The sequence below is a fragment of the Sapajus apella genome, unplaced genomic scaffold, assembly GCF_009761245.1.
Source record: "Sapajus apella isolate SASKATOON/1434 unplaced genomic scaffold, GSC_monkey_1.0 scaffold249, whole genome shotgun sequence".
Lineage (NCBI taxonomy): Eukaryota > Metazoa > Chordata > Mammalia > Primates > Cebidae > Sapajus > Sapajus apella.
The window spans coordinates 56,665-75,392 of record NW_022437189.1 but is presented as its reverse complement, the minus strand read 5'-3'; the positions used below and the strand labels follow the sequence as shown (position 1 = coordinate 75,392).

Below are 18,728 nucleotides of genomic sequence, written 5' to 3'. Positions count from 1 at the left end.
TCCCTAGGTCTGCTATTCATTGTAATCTTGGGACTTCTCTTCAATACTCTTCTAGATTAAATCTGATGTTCCCTGGATCCCATGCCTCCCCACTTTTTTTGATTACTTCTTCATTTCTTTGACATACTATCTCAGGTAATCTCCTAAGAAATAGGGTGTGGGGATATATTTTCAAATTCCTGCATAGCTGGTAATGTCTTAATTCTACCCTCACACTTAACTGATAGTTTGGCTAAGTACAGAATTCTAAGTTGAAAGTAATTTGTTTTAGCCAACTGCATTAGGTGAGCAGACAAAAAGTTGGCAATTAAACTTGAGGAGCCCTAAAGGTCAGAATGTGGAAGACCTTTTTCCTGTGGCACCAACTCTGTACCAGCTGTCTTTGTTTATTACAGATGGTTCATTCAACTTTTTTTTTTTTTTTTGAGGCGGAGTTTCACTCATGTTACCCAGGCTGGAGTGCAATGGCGCGATCTCGGCTCACCGCAACCTCCGCCTCCTGGGTTCAGGCAATTCTCCTGCCTCAGCCTCCTGAGTAGCTGGGATTACAGGCACGCACCACCATGCCCAGCTAATTTTTTGTATTTTTAGTAGAGACGGGGTTTCACCATGTTGACCAGGATGGTCTCGATCTCTTGACCTCATGATCCACCCGCCTCGGCCTCCCAAAGTGCTGGGATTACAGGCTTGAGCCACTGCGCCCGGCCTCATTCAACTTTTTTAGACAATAAATTCTCTGACTTTTTGCCTGAAGATAGGTAGCCTGGCTACTGAACCTTCTGTCCTCATCAATGAAGAGGAGGTTGGCAGTTCCATCCACAAACTTTCAATAAATATCCATTTACAGCCCACATCTGACTCCTGCCCTCTATTGGATATTGTGTTTCTAAGTCCAAGACCTCTCTGGTGCTCTAAAGGGAAGATCGTCTTTCCTTGGCTGTAGCCTCTCTACATGTATGTGGCTTTCTCTGCCCAGCTTCATCAGTCATCACTCTTACATTCTCTGTAGATCTCCCTAAGCTTCATTCACATCTACTATCCTTCCTCTTTTTTCACAGCCATGAATTTATAACTGTCTCTATTCATTTACTGTTACAGGTACTTCTTAATGGAATCTCAAGAAGAGGAACAAGTAAATGTACTAAATCTTGAACTGAAAGATAGCCTATACCATTTCAATAGGAATTTTTTGGCAGGGGTGGGAATATCAGGAGGGAATAATGATGTAGACTTTATTACCAGATTTGCTGTTACTTTTCTTTTTTCTTAAAGACAGGGTCATGCTCTGTCACCCAGGCTGGAGTGCAGTGTTGTGATCATGGATTACTGTAGCCTCGACCTCCTAGGCTCAAGCAGTACTCTTACCTCAGCCTCAGCCTCCCATGTAGCTGGGACTACAGGAATACATCACCATGCCCGGCTAAGTTTTTGATTTTTTTTTTTTGTAGAGATAGGGTCTCACTTTGTTGCCCAGGCTGAACTCCTGGGCTCAAACTGTCCTCCTGCTTCAGCCTCCCAAAATGCTGGGATTAAAGGTGTGAGCCATGGTACCTGGTGTCACCTTTCTTTATAGTTAAACTTCCCCTGCAGAAGACATAACCTCATAATGGTTGTTACCTCTTCCTCCATGACATAGGTGAGCAGTTTCCAGTCCCACTCCACTGTCTTGGCATTGGCTGGATGTAGCCTGAAATTCAAGTGAAATTAATTAGAATTATGGAGAATTTAGTAGGAGAAGGGATGGGATCTGGAAGGTGATAGAAGGAAGAAACCTCCTCTTATCCGCCATGCTCTTACCCACCCTCTAGTATTATACCATGTCAGTCTGAGAGTAATGGAACTTCATTGTTTTTTGCCAGCCAGTGTCCACTCCCCTTTTGGAAAGCATTAATATATAATTTTGTCTTAAGAAGCAAATTCTTCACTACTCTTAGCCAACTGGTTTTACCTACCAGAACCCCAAAATAAAGTATTTGACATTTTTAGCCAATCATGCTATTCTGTCCCTCAATTCACAGTGATTGGCTCAAAGATATGGTCATGTCTCTCATTAGGCCAATTACATCCTAAAAGACTCAATTTTAGAACTCTCATGTGACTATAAGGGCAACAGACACTCTTTCCCACTGGGAGTGTCAAAAAGCCTGAGGCTGAGAGGGCTACCACATGCAGCCCCCAAACAGAACTAAAGTAGAGCTGAAAAATGAATCCTAGTACCCATTTTTGTATGCTGAATCAAGTCACATCTTATTCCTAGGTTTCTAGAAACATGAGCCATTAAATTCTCTTTTACTAGTAGTGAAGGCCTGTTTGGATTGGGTTTCCTATCATCTGCAATTCAAATAACACCAATATACTAAGTCACCCTCTGTAAGGTTAGGTTAAAAAAGCCTGTCAAGAGAAAGCTATGCCTGAGTCCAAGATCCCTAGAAGATTCGCCAACAGCCAGAGGTTACGTTCATACTGTTGAATTTTCATGAGAAGCATGTAGGCCTCCTTTAGGACATCCACAGTTTCAGAGTCACTGAGCAAGATTTTCTGGATGATGTGAGCCACAATTTCTCTTGGTGGGTAATGCTGGGGTGACACAAAGTCCATCAAAAACTGCACAGTCCCCAGGGGAAAATTCTCTTCAATGGTATTTGCTACCATTCTTAGTCTTCGATGAGGGATGGGTTCTAATTTTTGACCCTTGTTCTGGAGAGATAAGAAGAAAATTAGGAGGGATTTCTATAGTATACAAAAACAAGAGGTTCTAGAATAGGTTGAAGACAGCAAAGTTTTCCAGGCATTTGAAATATTTCGTAATTAAAAAAATAAGAGGCTGAGTACAGTGGCCTATAATCCCAGCACTCTGGGAAGCCAAGGCAGGCAGATTGCTTGACATCAGGAGTTTGAGAGCAGCCTAGCCAACATGGTGAAATCCCACCTCTACTAAAAACGCAAATATGAGCCAGGTGTGGTGGCATGCATCTATAGTCCCAGCTACTCGAAAGGCTGAGACACGAGAACTGCTTGAACCTGGAAGGTGGAGGTTGCAGTGAGCCGAGATGGCATTACTGTACTCCAGCCTGGGTGGCAGAGCAAGACTCTGCCTCAAAACAGACAGACAAAAAAGAGCTTTATCTAAAAAACTTTAATAACATGGGAAAAAGCTTACATAGAGTTAAAAAGTAAGAATTCAAAATTCTACATATAACACGATTTAACCTATGTTAAAATATAGCATAGACAGAAAAATGCAAAAGGTTCAAGAGGTAGCCTAGGTTGATTTTGGGGTGAGGGTAACTAGAGACTTAGCGGTAGCCGTGATACTATCTCAGCTATTGAAATAGAGAAATAAGAAAGAAGTTTTAAATTTGGTTGTAGGAAAAGAATTCCATTTTTTTTTTTTTTTTGTGAGAACAGTAAATACTAAGTTGCTTCTTCCCCCAAAAAATATGTATATAAAGACTGAGAGAGAATATGTGAAAAGTGATTTTCTATTATGTGGGTGGTGGAATTAGGGGTTATTTTTCCTCTATGTGCTCTTCCATATTTTTCAATTTTTCCATAATGGACACTTATTACTTTTATAATTAGAAGAAAACAATTTTAAAGTTTGATTGATATGAGGATTTAATAATGATAAATTTTGAACTCTTTTTATTTTTTTTGAGAGAAAGTCTGGCTCTGTCACCCAGGCTGGAGTTCAGTGGCGTGATCATGGCTCACTACAACCTCTGCCTCCCAGGCTCAAGCTGTCCTCCCACCTCAGCCTCCTGAGTAGCTGGGACTACAGGTGCATGCAACCATGCCCAGCTAGTATTTTGTATTTTTAGTAGAGGTGGGGTTTCGCCATGTTGCCTAGGCTGGTTTCGAACTCGTGAGCTCAAGTGATCAACCTATCTTGGCCTTCCAAAGTGCTGGGATTACAGATGTGAGCCACTGTGTCTGGCCTTAAGCAATTAATATTTTTTTGAGACAGGGTCTTGCTTTGCCTCCCAGGCTGGAGTGCAGTGATGCGACCTCGGCTCACTACAACCTCTGCCTCCCAGGCTCAAACAATCTTCCTGCCTTGGTCTCCCAAGTAGCTAGGACACAGGTGTGTGCCACCACATTCGGCTAATTTTTAAATTTTTTATAGAGGGGGTTTCACCATGTTGCCGAGGCTGGTCTCAAACTCCTGGGCTCAATCAACCCGCCAACCACGGCCTCCCAAAATGCTGGGATTACAGGCGTGAGCCACCGCGCCCAGCAATGAACACTTAATTTATTCTCAACTAGTTCTTACAGCAATCTTCGGAAATACATATTATTTTTATTCCTATTTTATAAATAAAGAAACTGAGATTTGGAGGGTAGGCATTTGTCATGCAACAAATAGCAGAAGCTAGTTTCAAACACAGGTGGCATAAACTTCAGAGCCATTCTTTCAACTCCTACTCCCCATAAACAACAAAAATAGTAAGTGTATATGTTAAAAATCCCAATTATTAAGCTATGTAAAATGCCTATGTATAAAAAGGCAACTGGAAAGGAAATACATCAAGTTACTCACAATAATAAATACTGTCTGGGCCGGGCATGTTGGCTCACACCTGTAATCCTAGACTGCCTCCCACGCACAAGCCCAGCACTTTGGGAGGCTGAGGTGGGCAGATCACCTGAGATCAGGAGTTCAAGACCAGCTTGGCCAATATGGCGAAACCCCGTCTCTACTAAAAATACAAAAAATTAGCTGGGTGTGGTGGCATACACCTGTAATCCCAGCTACTCAGGAGGCTGAGGCAGGAGAATTGCTTGAACCTGGGCGGTGGAAATTGCAGTGAGCCGAGATCGCACCACTGCATTCCAGCCTGGGCGACAGAGTGAGATTCTGTTTCAAAAAAAAAGAATGAGCTAGTGGTCAGGCAGAGGCATTCAGAAGGAGGACATAACACATATTAGAATACATGATAATTTAAAAAAAGAGAAAAAAATCATTCTGTAAGCTCAAATCAGTGTGAATGTGGCTCCTGCCTACTTGGATCACTGTTTGAATGAGGAGAGTTTTGACTTTGACATTGAACTGTTTCAATCTGGTTTCCTTAATATGAGGGATGGGATGTATACCACTAAAAAATACTTCATAATGTGGAACTTAGCCACAATTATTTTCCCTTACACATCTAGTTTATTTCTCACAAATCAATGATGACCAATGGAAAGTAGCATTCCCACTAATGTCTAAAATTGAATTTCCTCCCCCAAAGTCAGCAAGTAATAATTTTGGAGGCCCTTAAGTGATAGAGTATTATGATCTCTGTGATATGGAAGCTGTAATAAGGGCATCAGGAAGGGAAAGACATAAGAGTTCAAGATATATATATATATTTTGAGACACAGTCCTGCACTGTGGCCCAGGCTGGAGTGTAGTGGCGCCGTCTCAGCTCACTGCAACCTCTGTCTCCTGATTCTAGTGATTCTCCTGCCTCAGCCTCCTGAGTAGCTGGGATTACAGGTGCATGCCACCATGCCCAGCTAGAAGATAAGAATTTACATAAGGCGTAAGATGAGCCCTGGCACTTTACATATATGACCTTGTGAGCTATATTATCATCTCCACTTTACAGATAGAAAAGCTAAGGCTCAGAAAGGTTAAGTGCCAGTTTTTAAGTGTGGGGCTAAAATTTGAACCCAGATCTGAGCCTCTACACTGAATGGGTCTTCACAAGTGGAAGAAAGAGAAAAAATTTCATTTATGCTTGACCTGTCCTCTCATGCATGGACTCCACTCACACTGACTTTCTGCCAGGCTTAGGGAAAGGACATCTAATCCCCAGAGGAAGATGTTAACTCACCTCTCTTGTGTCTTTATCCGGTATTAGTGTCTGGAAGAAGAGGTGATGAACTGGAGGTCGTAAGAAGTACTTCAGTCTATGCAGGCATGGTCTGTTGTACAACACACCTTGTGGTGTTCGTGCTTGTACATGGGAAGACCCAGGTTTGGAAGGCTCTGACAGTGATATTTCTTTTCTGGCTGGGGTTTCCATGACAGAGAACCAAGGAACTTCCTCTAAGGAAGTTTCAGACTGTGGGGACTGTGGCCTGGGAGAGCAGCTTGGAGAGGACGGAGCTGAGATATCCATAGGCATGTCCTGGTTCTGTATATCATTCTGGGTAGAGTCAGGCCTGTCTCCTGGAAAGTGAGGCATGTCTTGAGGTGAGTGTGGCACATCCCCTGATGAGTGTGGCATGTCTCCAGGTGAATGTAATACATCTCCTATTAAGTGTGGCATGCCCCCTGGTGACTGTGGTGTACCTGGTGATGGTAGAGCATCACCTGGTGACTGTGGCACATCTGGTGACCCTAGCATGTCTCCTGGTGATTGTGGCACATCTGGTGATTGTGGCGTATCTCCTGGTGTCCGTGGTACATCTCCTGGTGACTGTGGCATGTGTTGCAGGTATGTCACATCTTGTGGATGTAATATCCTTTGAGGTGGGCCTGGTACAACTTGAGGTAGGCCCAGAGAGTCTTGAGGTGGGCTTGGTGAGTGCTGAAGATGCCATAATGAGTCTTGAGGTGGGCTTGGCATATTTTGCTGAGGGCATGACACTTCTTGAGGTGGGTGAGTTAGAGCTGGCACTTGGCACTGCATCGTTTGTGATGGGCATGACAAGGCTCGTGGTGGGCAAGAGGAGGCTCGTGGTGGACATGGTGAGGTTCTCAGTGGGCATGGCAAAGCTCTCAGGGGGCACGGCAAGGCTTGTGGTGGGCGAGGCACATCTTGCTGTGGGCATAGCAAAGGTGCCCTTTGATTGCTGCTGCTGCTGCTACTATTATTGCTTGTTGGGGAGAGGGAGCTAACATCTGAAGACAGCTGTAGGCTTGTCAAGAAGCTGAGGTTACCTGTGAATGTAGCTGAGCTACAACTAGGCTCTGTTGGATAAACAGAGCCTCCACTGATGAATGTAGGGGGTGGGGGACCTACTAAGTTTTCTTCCACTAGGTCCAAACGTACAGGATGACTGTTAATGATTCTTTGTGCCATAGGCTGAGAGCTTCTGTCCACCTGCCCTTCCAACACCTTTTTGCCAGAGAGGCTGGCACATGTCTGAAGACTGGTTGGCTCCTTCTGGGAAGGAGTGGCAGGTTCTAAAGTTAAGTCAAGAGTGGCAATAGGTCTATTTTCTTCCTCAGCTCTTGTCAGATCAATCACACAAAGTCCATTGCGATCTTTTGGCCTTGGTCTGGTCTCTCTAGTTAAGTCAATGAAGTCCTGTAGAAGGATTGTGAGAAGAGAAGAGGCCAAGATGGGAGTATTAGCTTTATCTGAGATGACTTAAGTCTTAGCTTTAAAGGATAAACATTACTTTACCTTTTTACCTCACTGATAAGTTACACACATCTTGTATAACATAAACAATAGTTTATTTCCTTTGGTGAACATTTTGGTATTGCCGAAGCTGTCAATTTCTTTCTTTCTTTCTTTTTGTTTTTAGACAGAGTTTTGCTCTTGTTGTCCAGGCTGGAGTGCAATGGCGTGATCTCAGATCACTGCAACCTCCGCCTTCTGGGTTCAAGTGATTCTCCTGCCTCAGCCTCCCAAGTAGCTGGGATTACAGGCGTGTACCACCAGGCCCAGCTAATTTTGTATTTTTAGTAAAGACAGGATTTCTCCATGTTGGTCATGCTGGTCTTGAACTCCTGACCTCAGGTAGTCCACCCACCTCAGCCTCCCAAAGTGCTGGGATTACAGGCGTTAGCCACCGCGCCCGGCCCAAAGCTGTCAATTTCTATACCTTCTTAAATTCTCCAAATGCCACATGCAGATGACTAGCGTCATAGTGGGATTTTTTTCTGGTCCAAGGAGGACAGGGGAGTAGTAGGAGATATTCCAACCTTAAGCCACAAAGCAAAAAGCAAAGGCAACCATTGTTTGCAAAGTCGGATACACAGGATAACTTACAACAAAAGCTAAATAAGAAGTGTAGCAAATGAAAGAGAATCTATGAGCTAAGAACAAGTTCAGTATTTTTATGTATCTTTAATTTTCACAATGACCTGATAAGGTAGGCATTATCAATCCATCATACGGATGGGGAAACTAGCGTTTAGAGGGGTTAGGTTATCTACCTTACGATTATACAGCTAAGTAGCAGAGACAGACATTCAAACACATATCTGTCTCCTTTTTTCCCTGTGAAGGCCTAGGAATGCGCAACTTGATTCAATATATAATCAGTAACATTTTAAAAATCCCTGATCAATCTAGCTAGATATTTATCAACTTATTGATCTTTTTCATCTGTTTCCTATTTCACTTATTTCTGTTTTCTTTATTTCCTTCTTTCTACTTTGGATTTAATTTGCTCTTTTTCTAGCTCCTTAAATGGAAGCTTATGTTTAGACCTTTTTCTTTTCTAACACTAACATTTAAAACTAAAAATTTCACTGTAATGACTACTTTGGCTTCATCCCACAATTTTAAAAAGTATGTGATTTTTCTGCAGGACACAATTTTTAATATGTAGTCATTTTATTATCATGTAGCTCAAATTTACTTTCATTATGGTCAGAAAATATACTCTGTAAGATTTTAATCTTTTGAAATACACCAAGACTTAAGTCCTAACACACAGCCTACCTTGGTGAATCTTCCTTGTGTACTTAGGGAGAAAAAGTATATTCTGTATTTGTTAATTACAGTTCTATAAATATCAATCAGGTCATGGTAGTTAATAGTGTTTTTCAGATCTTTGATTTCTTTACTTTGGTGGGGGAGTATACAGTTGCATTACCAATTACTGAGTGAGAAGTATCCAACTATGGCTGTGGCTTTGACTGTTTTCCCTCTTAATTCGGTTGTTTGCTTCATGTATTTTGCAACTATATTTATTAGGTGCATATACATATATAATTCTTATAACTTCCTTACATAGTAACTCTTTTATCATTATAGATAGCACATACTTGGTTCTTGCTTTTTTTTGGGTCTAGTCAGACAATCTATACCTTTTGTTTAGAATTTTGGTCCATTTACACTTAAGTTATTTACATGTTTACTTTTAAATCTACAATCATGCCATCTTTTTCCTATTTCTTCTATCCGTTAATTATTTCTCTGTTCCTCTTTTTCTACCTCTTTTTATGCTGGTCATATATTTTTTGGCATTCCATTTTAATCCCTCTATTGGTTTTCTATCTATATCTCTTTTCATTATATTTTTAGTGATTGCTCTTGGGACTACAGCATACAAGTTCAATTTATTCCAGTGTACTTAGAAAATTTATTGAATAACTTGGCATAGCATGGTGGCTCATGCTTGTAGTCCTAGCACTTTGGGAGTGGTGGGCAGATTGCTTGAGCTCAGGGGTTGGAGACCAGCTTTGGCAACATGGTGAAACCCCCTCTCTACAAACAAAATTAGCTTGGCATGGTGGTGCACGCCTGTAGTCTCAGCTACTTGGAAGGCTGAGGCAAGACGACTGCTCAAACCTGGGTGGTTGAGGGCTTCAGCGAGTGGAGATTACACCACTGCACTCAAGCCTGGGGGACAAAGTAGAAAAAAAAAAAGAAAGAAAAAAGAAGAGAAAATTTATTGAATTACTTAAGGTAAAACTATAGAAACCTTACAAAATATTCCATTTACTTGTGCCTTATCCTGTATTTTTATTGTCCTGTGTATTATCTGTACATATTGTAAACATATCAATATAGTAGTACTATATTTGTTTACAGTCACTTGTCCTTTAAAGATATTAGGAAATAACAAAAAATCATTATTTTTGTTTTACACACAGATTTATAATTTCTTGTGCTCTTCACTCATTGTGTAGATCCAAATATCCATTTTGGTGTCATTTCCCTTCAGTCAAAATATCTTACAGTGCAGGTCTACTAGTGAAAAATTCTCTCATCTCTGTTTATCCAAAAATGTCTTTATTTTCCCCTTATTTTTGAACGGTAATTTTGCCAGATGCAGAATTCTTGGCTGAAAGGTTTCTTTCTTCCAACATTTGAGTATGTTGGTCCAATGTCTTTTGACATCCACAGATTCTGATAAGATGTGAGATGTTAATTGCACTGCTGTTCCCTATATACAATATATGATTTTTCTCTGGACAGTCAATAAATGGTTTTCTTCGTGATTATCTTGCTTTAGTCTGTTGTATTTTTTGGATTTGTAAGTCAATTTTTTTCCCACCAAATTTGAGAAAATTCCAGTCATTATTTATTCAAAAATTTTCTACAATCTGCTGCCCCTCCTTCTAAGACTCTAATTATATATATTATGGGTTGTTGTTTGATATTTTCCTACATATCTCTGTTCAACTTTATTCCATCTTTTTCTCCTCTGTTTCTCAAAATTGGGTGACTTCTATTGATTTAGCTTGAATTTCACGGCTTCTTTTGCCAATCTGCTTTCTTTTCCAATCTACTGTTGAAGCTATTCGGACTTTTTAAAAATTTCAGTTACTGTATTTTTCAACTCTCAAATTTCCATTTTTAGAGTTTCCATTTCTTGGTTGAGATTTTCTACCCACTCATTGATGTCATATTTTCTTTAACTCATTCAACACATTTATAATAACTGCTTTGAAGTTGTTGTTAAATCTAACTAGGCTCACTCAGTCAGTTTCTACTGACTGCCCTTTTTCCCTCCTTGAGTAGGGGTTATACTTCTGTTTCTTTGCATGCCTAGACACTGGGTTTAACTGTGTTCTTCTAAGAATTGTTATAGGGTTTTTGTTGTTGTTCTAGTAGATATTAATACTTAACTTGCCTAGATTCAAACTGTAAACTTTGTCTCCCTTGTACAATAAGGTACTGATATCTTGTTCTTATGGTTTCCAGCTGCTGTTGTTTGAACCTGGCCCCTTGAGGCGGGGGGTTTCTCTGCTGTGCCTACATAACTTGGCTGTTAGCCAAGCACCTGAGCAGACATTATACTAAAATTTTGGGATTCACCCTTCCTATGATTTTTCTTGTTTGCAGAGATTCCTCTGTAATTTCTTGCTCTGCCGGTTTGACCTCTGTCCCCTGACATTTCAAGTCTATAAAATTTCAGCTTTCTGCCACCCAAGTTGCAAATGACTGGGGAATGCAATCAGTTAAAAAGCCACAAAGTCACAGATATCACCTTATGCAGCTATCTTATAAGAACAGATTCCTCTCTGGTATCTGCCTGATTTTTCACTGGGTCCTCAGAGAGTACTTTAACAGGTATGGTTAAACTTTCATAGATTGGAAGTAGAATCCAACTGCACTGCTCTTCAAACCTTGGAGAGAGTTAGTTGCTCCCCTCTTTGATGATTCCATAGCACAGTGTACATACTAATATTACTTTAGCACATATCATGAGGCATTTTGCAGGGCACTTAGTTATCTTCTCTCCCACTTAAGAATAACCTCTTTTTGGGCCGGGCGCGGTGGCTCAAGTCTGTAATCCCAGCACTTTGGGAGGCTGAGGCGGGTGGATCACGAGGTCAAGAGATCGAGACCATTCTGGTCAACATGGTGAAACCCCGTCTCTACTAAAAATACAAAAAATTAGCTGGGCATGGTGGTGCATGCCTGTAATCCCAGCTACTCAGGAGGCTGAGGCAGGAGAATTGCCTGAACCCAGGAGGCGGAGGTTGCGGTGAGCCGAGATCGCGCCATTGCATTCCAGCCTGGGTAACAAGAGCGAAACTCCGTCTCAAAAAACAAAACAAAACAAAACAAAACAAAACAAACAAACAAAAAAAAGAATAACCTTTTTTTGTCTACAGCCATACCATCCTGAATGCATCAGAATATCGGCTGCTGCAGGCCAAAAAAAAAAAAAAAAAGAATAACCTCTTTTTGTATCCTGTATCTTGGTAGCTATAAGGTACTTGGATTAATAAATAACTCATGATTAATAAATAAATTTAATCTAATAATATTTGTTAGTTTATTCTCATTTCATTGTTCTCTCATATTCTCAACTCCTAATTAAGTATTTTGCATTTCTAGCACATATTGTTATGGTTAAGCTTTCACAAATAACAAATTCTCTTTCTAATTTTAATAGTTGTATTGCCAGAGGGAGCAGAAACACAGATTACTAAAGCTCCCCGATATCTGGCATCTGCAGAGTGAAACCAGGAAATAACTCCTTCAGGCCTCCTAATTAGCCCTATTTTCAGACCTTGTGAGGTGAATATTATTCATATTTAGAGCAAAACAAAGAAAGCTCAGAAACCAGAACACTTTCCTTTTGGGGGTTTGAACTTACTAAATTGGAAGTGTCAGATTCACCTATACCAGCAAACTGCTGACCCAAGGCTTATCATCCACTTATGGTATTGATAACGGGATTTGCTGCCTACCACTCTAGTTTCCACTCATGGTTTTTAGTTCATTTTACTCTTTGGAAACTTCTGTTAATTCTTGTCAGGCTGGCTAGCAGGAAAAATTAGTTTCAGTAAGAATCCTTTTTTTTTTTAGTGGAGAGTCCTTCTAAGTTGGCTGTACTCCTGACAGAAAAAGTTTCTGGTCAAGGCTTGGGTTGAATTCGTATCCAGTGACCTTGTTAAACTCATTCAGTTAGGTCCTAGAATTTTTGTTGTTGTTGTTGTTGTTGCTGGGGGTGGGTATCCTTGAGAACTTCTGCATAGAAAATCATGTCATCTGGAAATAGAGACAGTTTCATTTCTTTTTTCCAATCTGTATGCATTTTATTCGCCTTTTGTATTTTATTTTTTTGTAGAAATGGTATGTCTCTATGTTGCTCAGGCTGGGCTTGAATCCCTGGGCCCAAGTGATCTTCCTTTCTTGGCCTCCCAAAGTGCTGGGGTTACAGGCATGAGCCACCATGCCTGGCCTATTTCCTTTTCTTAACCAATTGCACCAGCTGAGATTTCCAGCACCATTTGTATAGGAGTGATGAAAGCAGACATCATTGCTTTGTTCGAAATCTTACAGTCCACAATCAAATGTGGGAGCAAAGGGTTGATCTAAGGTTGGAACTTAAAAGAAAAGCAGAGTGTAAAAGTCTGAAAAATTTGCAGCCCAGTCCTGTGGTAGAGAAGGAACAAGCATTTTTAGGAGAGAAATCCAAAGGGGCTGAAGAACAACGACTTGCAAAAGAAATTAGCAAGACAATGAGAAAAAGGCCTAGAGGCCTAGGAGGCCAGAATTATTTCAGGAGCCCAGTCCAAATTCAGGCCGTTCAGGTTTGAGCCAGGGCTCAAAAGGCCCCAGACATAGCTCAAGGTGTCAATCAGAGGCGCTGGCAGCTTCCATGTGGTGTTAAATCTGCAGACACACAGAATGCAAGAGTGCATTCTGGCGGCTTCCACCTAGATTTCAGATGTATCAGAAAGTCTGGGTGCCCAGGCAGCAGCCTGCCACAGGGGCAGCGCCCTCACAGAGAGACTACTAGGGCAGTGCCAAGGGGAAATGTGGGGTTGGAGCCCCCACAGAGGTACTCCTTAGCAGAGTCATGGAAACAAGGCTGCTGCCCTCCAGAGCCCAGAGTGGTAGAGCCACCAGCAGATTGTACTTTCTCTATTTTTTTGTTTTTCTGAGACGGAGTCTTGCTTTGCCACCCAGGCTGGAGTGCAATAGCATGATCTCGGCTCACTGCAACCTCTGCCTCCTGGGTTCAGGCAATTCTCCTGCCTCAGCCTCCTGAGTAGCTGGGATTACAGATGCATGCCACCACACCTGGCTAATTTTGTATTGTTAGTAGAGATGGGGTTTCACCAAATTGGCCAGGCTGGTCTTGAACTCCTGACCTTGTGATCTACCTGCCTCGGCCTCCCAAAGTGCTGGGATTATAGGCGTGAGCCACTGTGCCCAGCCAGCAGTTGTACTTTCAGCCTGGAAAAGCCAAAGGTACAACTCTAACCTGTGAGAGTAGCCATATGGGCTGTGCCCTAGTAAAGCCATGAGGCGGGGCTGCCCAAGGCCTTAGGAGCCTACCTCTTGTACCAGTATGTCCAGGATACAGGACATGGAGTTAAGGGAGATTATTTTGGAGCTTTAAGATTTAATGTCTACGCTGTTGAGTTTTAAACTTGCATGAGGCCTATTACCCCTTTCTTTTGGCCAATTCTTCCCTTTGGAATGGGAATGTTTACCCTATGCCTGTACAAACATCATATGTTAGAAGTCAATGACTTGCTTTTCATCTTACAGGTTAACAGCTGGAGGAAATTAGCCTTCAGTCTCAGATGAGATTTTGCATTTTTGAATTGATAGCAGACTGAGTTAAGACGTTTGGAAACTATTGGGAAGGGATGATTATATTTTATAATGTGAGAAGGATATGACACTTGGGGGGCCAGAGAAAGAATAATACAGTTTGGATATTTGGTCCTTCCAAGTGTCAGGTTAAAATTGGATCCCCAATGTTGGAGGTAGGACCTGGTGGAATCATAGGGATGGATCCCTCATAAATGCCATGGTGCCATTCTCAAGGGATTGAGCCAGTTCTCACTCACAGTTCCTGTGAAATCTGATTGTTCTCTTATCTCTTCCTCCTTTTCTCACCATGAGACATGCTTGCTCCCCATTCACCGCTGCCATGACTGGAAGCTTCCTGAGGTCCTTACCAGAAGCAGATGCTGGTGTCATGCTTCTTGTTCAGCCTGCAGAATTATGAGCCATATAAACCTCTTTTCTTTATAAATTTACCCAGCCTCAGGTATTCCCTTACAGCAATGCAAAATGGACCAAGACAGCTATTCTGAATCTTTTGTCTTTCCATATAAACATTATAATCAGTTTGTTGACGTTCACAGAACAAATTGCTGGGGTTTTGATTGGGATTGCATTGAATCTACCAATTTCGTCAGGAAGAACTGACATCTTGATGACATTGAGTTTTCCTATTCACAAACATGAAATGTTTCTCCATTTATGTAGTTCTTCTTTGATAACCATCATCACAATTTTGTAGTTTTCCGTATAAAGATTGAGGATATTTTGTTATATTTATACCTATTTGTTCAAGTTTTGGGAGTGCTAATGTAAATGGTAATATATTTTTCATTTTAAATTCCACTTTTTCATCGTTGGTATATAGGAAAGCGACTGACTTTTGTATGTTAACCTGGTGTTCTGCACACTCACTATAATTGCTTGTTAGTTCCAAGAGGTTTTTTCCCTGATTCTTTGAGATTTTCTATATAGACAAATCATGTCGTTAGTGAACAAAAACAATTTTATTTCTTCCTTCCCAATCTGTATATCTTTTCTTTTTTTGAGACAGAGTCTCACTCTGTTGCCCAGGGTGGAGTGCAGTGGCACAATCTCAGCTCATTGCAATCTCTGCTTCCTGGGTTCAAGTGATTCTTCTGCCTCAGCCTCCCGAGTAGCTAGGATTACAGGTGCTCACCACCATGCCTGACTAATTTGTATATTTTTAGTAGAGACAGGGTTTCACCACGTTGGCCAGGCTTTTCTTGAACTCCTGGCCTTAAGTGAACTGCCTGCCTTGGTCTCCCAAAGTGCTCAGATTACAGGTGTGATCTACCACGCCCAGCTCTGTATCTCTTTTCTTTTCTTTCCTTTTTTCTTTTCTCTTCTCTTTTTTCTCCTCTCCCCTCCCTCCCCTCCTCTGGTTGCATTAGCTAGGACTTCCAGTATAATGCTGAAAAGGAGTGGTGGTGAGAAGACATCCTTGCCATATCCCTGATCTTAGTAGGAATGCTTTGAGTTTTTTACCATTAGGCATGATGTTAGTAGCAGTTTTTTTGTAGATGTTCTTTCTGAAGTAGAGGAAGTTCCCCTCTATTCCTAGTTTGCTGGAAGGTTTTATCATGAATAGGTGTTAAATGCTTTTTTGGCATCTATTGAAGGGATCATGTGATTTTTCTTCTTTAGCCTATTGATGTGGTGAATTGCATTAATGGATTTAATTGATTTTCAAATGTTGAATCGACCTTGTATACCTGGGAGAAATCCTACTTGGTCACGATGTATAATTCTTTTTGAGCATTGTTGGATCTGATTTGCTAATACTTTGTTGAGGATTTTTGCATCTGTACTCATCAGAGATATTGGTCTGCAGTTTTCTCTTATAATTTCTTTTCTTGTTTTGGTATTAGTATAATGCTGGTCTCATAGAGTTAGTTAGGGAGTAGTTCCTCTGCTTCTATTCTCTAAATTCATTATTGAGAATTTATATCATTTCTTCCTTAAATGTTTCTTGGAATTCACTCACCAGCCCATCTGGGCCTGGAGCTTTCTGTTTTGGAAGATTATTAATAATTATTGATTCTATTTCTTTATTGGATATAGGCCTATTTAAATTAAATTATCTTACTCATAAACCCTTTTTTCCTTTTTTTTTTTTTTTTTTTTTGAGACAGGGCCTTGCTCTGTATCCCAGGCTGGAGTGCAGCAGTATGATCTTGGTCCATTCTAACTTCTTCCACCTTTCAGGTTCAAGAGATCCTCCTGCCTCAGCCTCCAGAATAGCTGGGATTACAGGTGTGTGCCACCACACCTGGCTAATTTCTGTATTTTTAGCAGAGATGGGGTTTCGCCATGTTGGCCAGGCTGGCTCAAACTCCAAGCCTCAAGTGATCCATGCACCTCGGCCTTCCAAAGTGTTGGGATTACAGGGGTGAGCCACTGACTCAGCCATCGTATACCTTTTACAACAATTAAAAAGCATTTGTTCTACCCAAATCATCTATAAGCTTAATAATTACAAACAAAACTCCAATGGGATTTAAAAAGTAGCAGATAAGATGATTCATAAGTTCATTTGAAATAGAAAAAGCAGCCAGGTGCTAAATAACTGTAGCTATCTAGTATAGAAATGACAGGGGCAGGTTCTTATGTAAGAATTTCTTACCTCAGCCGGGCGCGGTGGCTCAAGCCTGTAATCCCAGCACTTTGGGAGGCCGAGGCGGGTGGATCACGAGGTCAAGAGATCGAGACCATCCTGGTCAACATGGTGAAACCCCGTCTCTACTAAAAATACAAAAAATTAGCTGGGCATGGTGGCGTGTGCCTGTAATCCCAGCGACTCAGGAGGCTGAGGCAGGAGAATTGCCTGAACCCAGGAGACGGAGGTTGCGGTGAGCCGAGATCGCGCCATTGCACTCCAGCCTGGGTAACAAGAGCGAAACTCCGTCTCAAAAAAAAAAAAAAGAATTTCTTACCTCTATTTATAATTTATTATCATTATTATTTTTTGAGACAGTCTTGCACTGTTGCCCAGGCTGGAGTGCAGTGGTATGATCTCAGCTCACTGCAACCTCCACCTTCAAGGTTCAAGTGATTCTCATGCCATAGCCGCCGGAATAGCTGGGACTACAGGCCTGTGCCACCACTACTCCCAGCTAATTTTTGTATTTTTAGTAGAAATGGGGTTTTACCATGTTGGCCAGGCTGGCCTGCAATTCTTGGCCTCAAGTGATCCTCCCATTGCTCCCTCCCAAAGTGTTGGGATTATAGGCGTAAGTCACCATGCCCGGTCTATTTACAATTTAAAAATAATGTTTATAATTTTTTTTTTTTTGAAATGGATTTTCACTCTGTCACCCAGGCTAGAGTGCAGTGGAGCAATCTTGGCTCACTGCAACCTCTGCCTCCCAGGTTCAAGCAATTCTTGTTCCTCAGCCTCCCAGGTAGCTGGACTACCATGCCTGGCTTAATTTTTTTGTATTAGTAGAGATGGGGTTTTGCCATATTGGGCAGGCTGGTCTCGAACTCCACACCTCAAGTGATCTGCCTGCCTCAGCCTCCCAAAGTGCTGAGATTAACAATGTGAGCCACCATGCCCAGCCTAATGTTTATAATTTAAAATGGGAAAAATTTATTTTTCGAATGATATGATTATGTACCTTTAAAACATAAGCAAACCGGAGAACCCATTGGACGGTACAGGGTTTCCTTCTAGAGTGAAGTAAATGTTCTAAAATTAGATAGTAGTGATGGCTGCATAACTCAGAGAATTTTATGGTATGGTGTGGAATTATACCTCAATAAAGTTGTTATAAAAGGACCCACTGGAATAAACTATCACTTTACAAATTAGGTAATATGAAAATACAAAACTAAATCCATCTCAGACAAAGGAAAACACTGTCTTCATGGGTAGCCAAACTCACCAACCTCCCAAAGATAGCCCGGGTCAAATGAAGGATGTTGGAAGCAATCTACAGGCTTATAAGGAAGCTGAACTTGATTTAAGACCCAAGTTAATTTCACATCTGATGTATTAAAAATCTAGATGAATTCTGCTTTCTATGATAGCTCCATATAGCTGTAGTGAATATTATATTAATAAGTTCACTAATTTATATTTGAGGGAAGGGGTTGAGAAAGAGAAGGTAATTTTTTTTTTTTTGAGATGGAGTATCCCTCTGTTGCCAGGCTGGAATGCAGTGGTGTGACCTCAGCTCACTGCAAGCTCAGACTCCCTGATTCAAGTGATTCTCCTGCTTCAGCCTCCCAAGTAGCTGGGATTACAGGCAAACGCCACCAAGCCCAGATAATTTTTGTATTTTTAGTAGAGACCAGGTTTCACCATGTTGGCCAGGATGGTCTCCATCTCCTGACCTCGTGATCCACTCCCCTCAGCCTCCCAAAGTGCTGGGACTACAGGCGTGAGCCACTGCGCCTAGCCCAAAGAGAAGGTAATTTTTAAAAGTACCTGATAAGAGTTAAAAAAATATATATATATAGCTGGGTGTGGTGGTGCACATCTGTAATCCCAGCTACTCAGGAGGCTGAGGCAGGAGAGTCACTTGAACATGGGAAGTAGAGTTTGCA

General features: G+C 41.4%; 1 protein-coding gene and 1 long non-coding RNA gene across 5 annotated transcripts in view; both read right to left on the bottom strand.

Annotated features, from left to right (window-relative positions):
• The window catches only part of SIMC1 (SUMO interacting motifs containing 1), a 75,036-nt gene that overhangs the window by 41,245 nt on the left and 15,063 nt on the right, over window positions 1-18,728 (bottom strand). For 3 of the 4 annotated variants that reach the window (XM_032271777.1, XM_032271779.1, XM_032271778.1), the window contains exons 2-4: window positions 5,823-7,244; window positions 2,465-2,697; window positions 1,618-1,687 (exon numbers count right to left, since the gene is read on the bottom strand). In XM_032271777.1, the coding sequence (XP_032127668.1) occupies window positions 1,618-1,687; window positions 2,465-2,697; window positions 5,823-7,244 (1,725 nt within the window). Of the gene's footprint in view, window positions 1-1,617; window positions 1,688-2,464; window positions 2,698-5,822; window positions 7,245-14,501; window positions 15,218-18,728 lie in introns of those variants that run through there. The other variant, XM_032271780.1, reaches the window with a different exon arrangement.
• Window positions 9,390-12,614, bottom strand: LOC116545158. Its single transcript, XR_004266211.1, has 2 exons — window positions 11,725-12,614; window positions 9,390-11,378 (listed from the first exon to the last, which is right to left on the bottom strand). It is a non-coding gene; the product is annotated as an uncharacterized LOC116545158 (long non-coding RNA).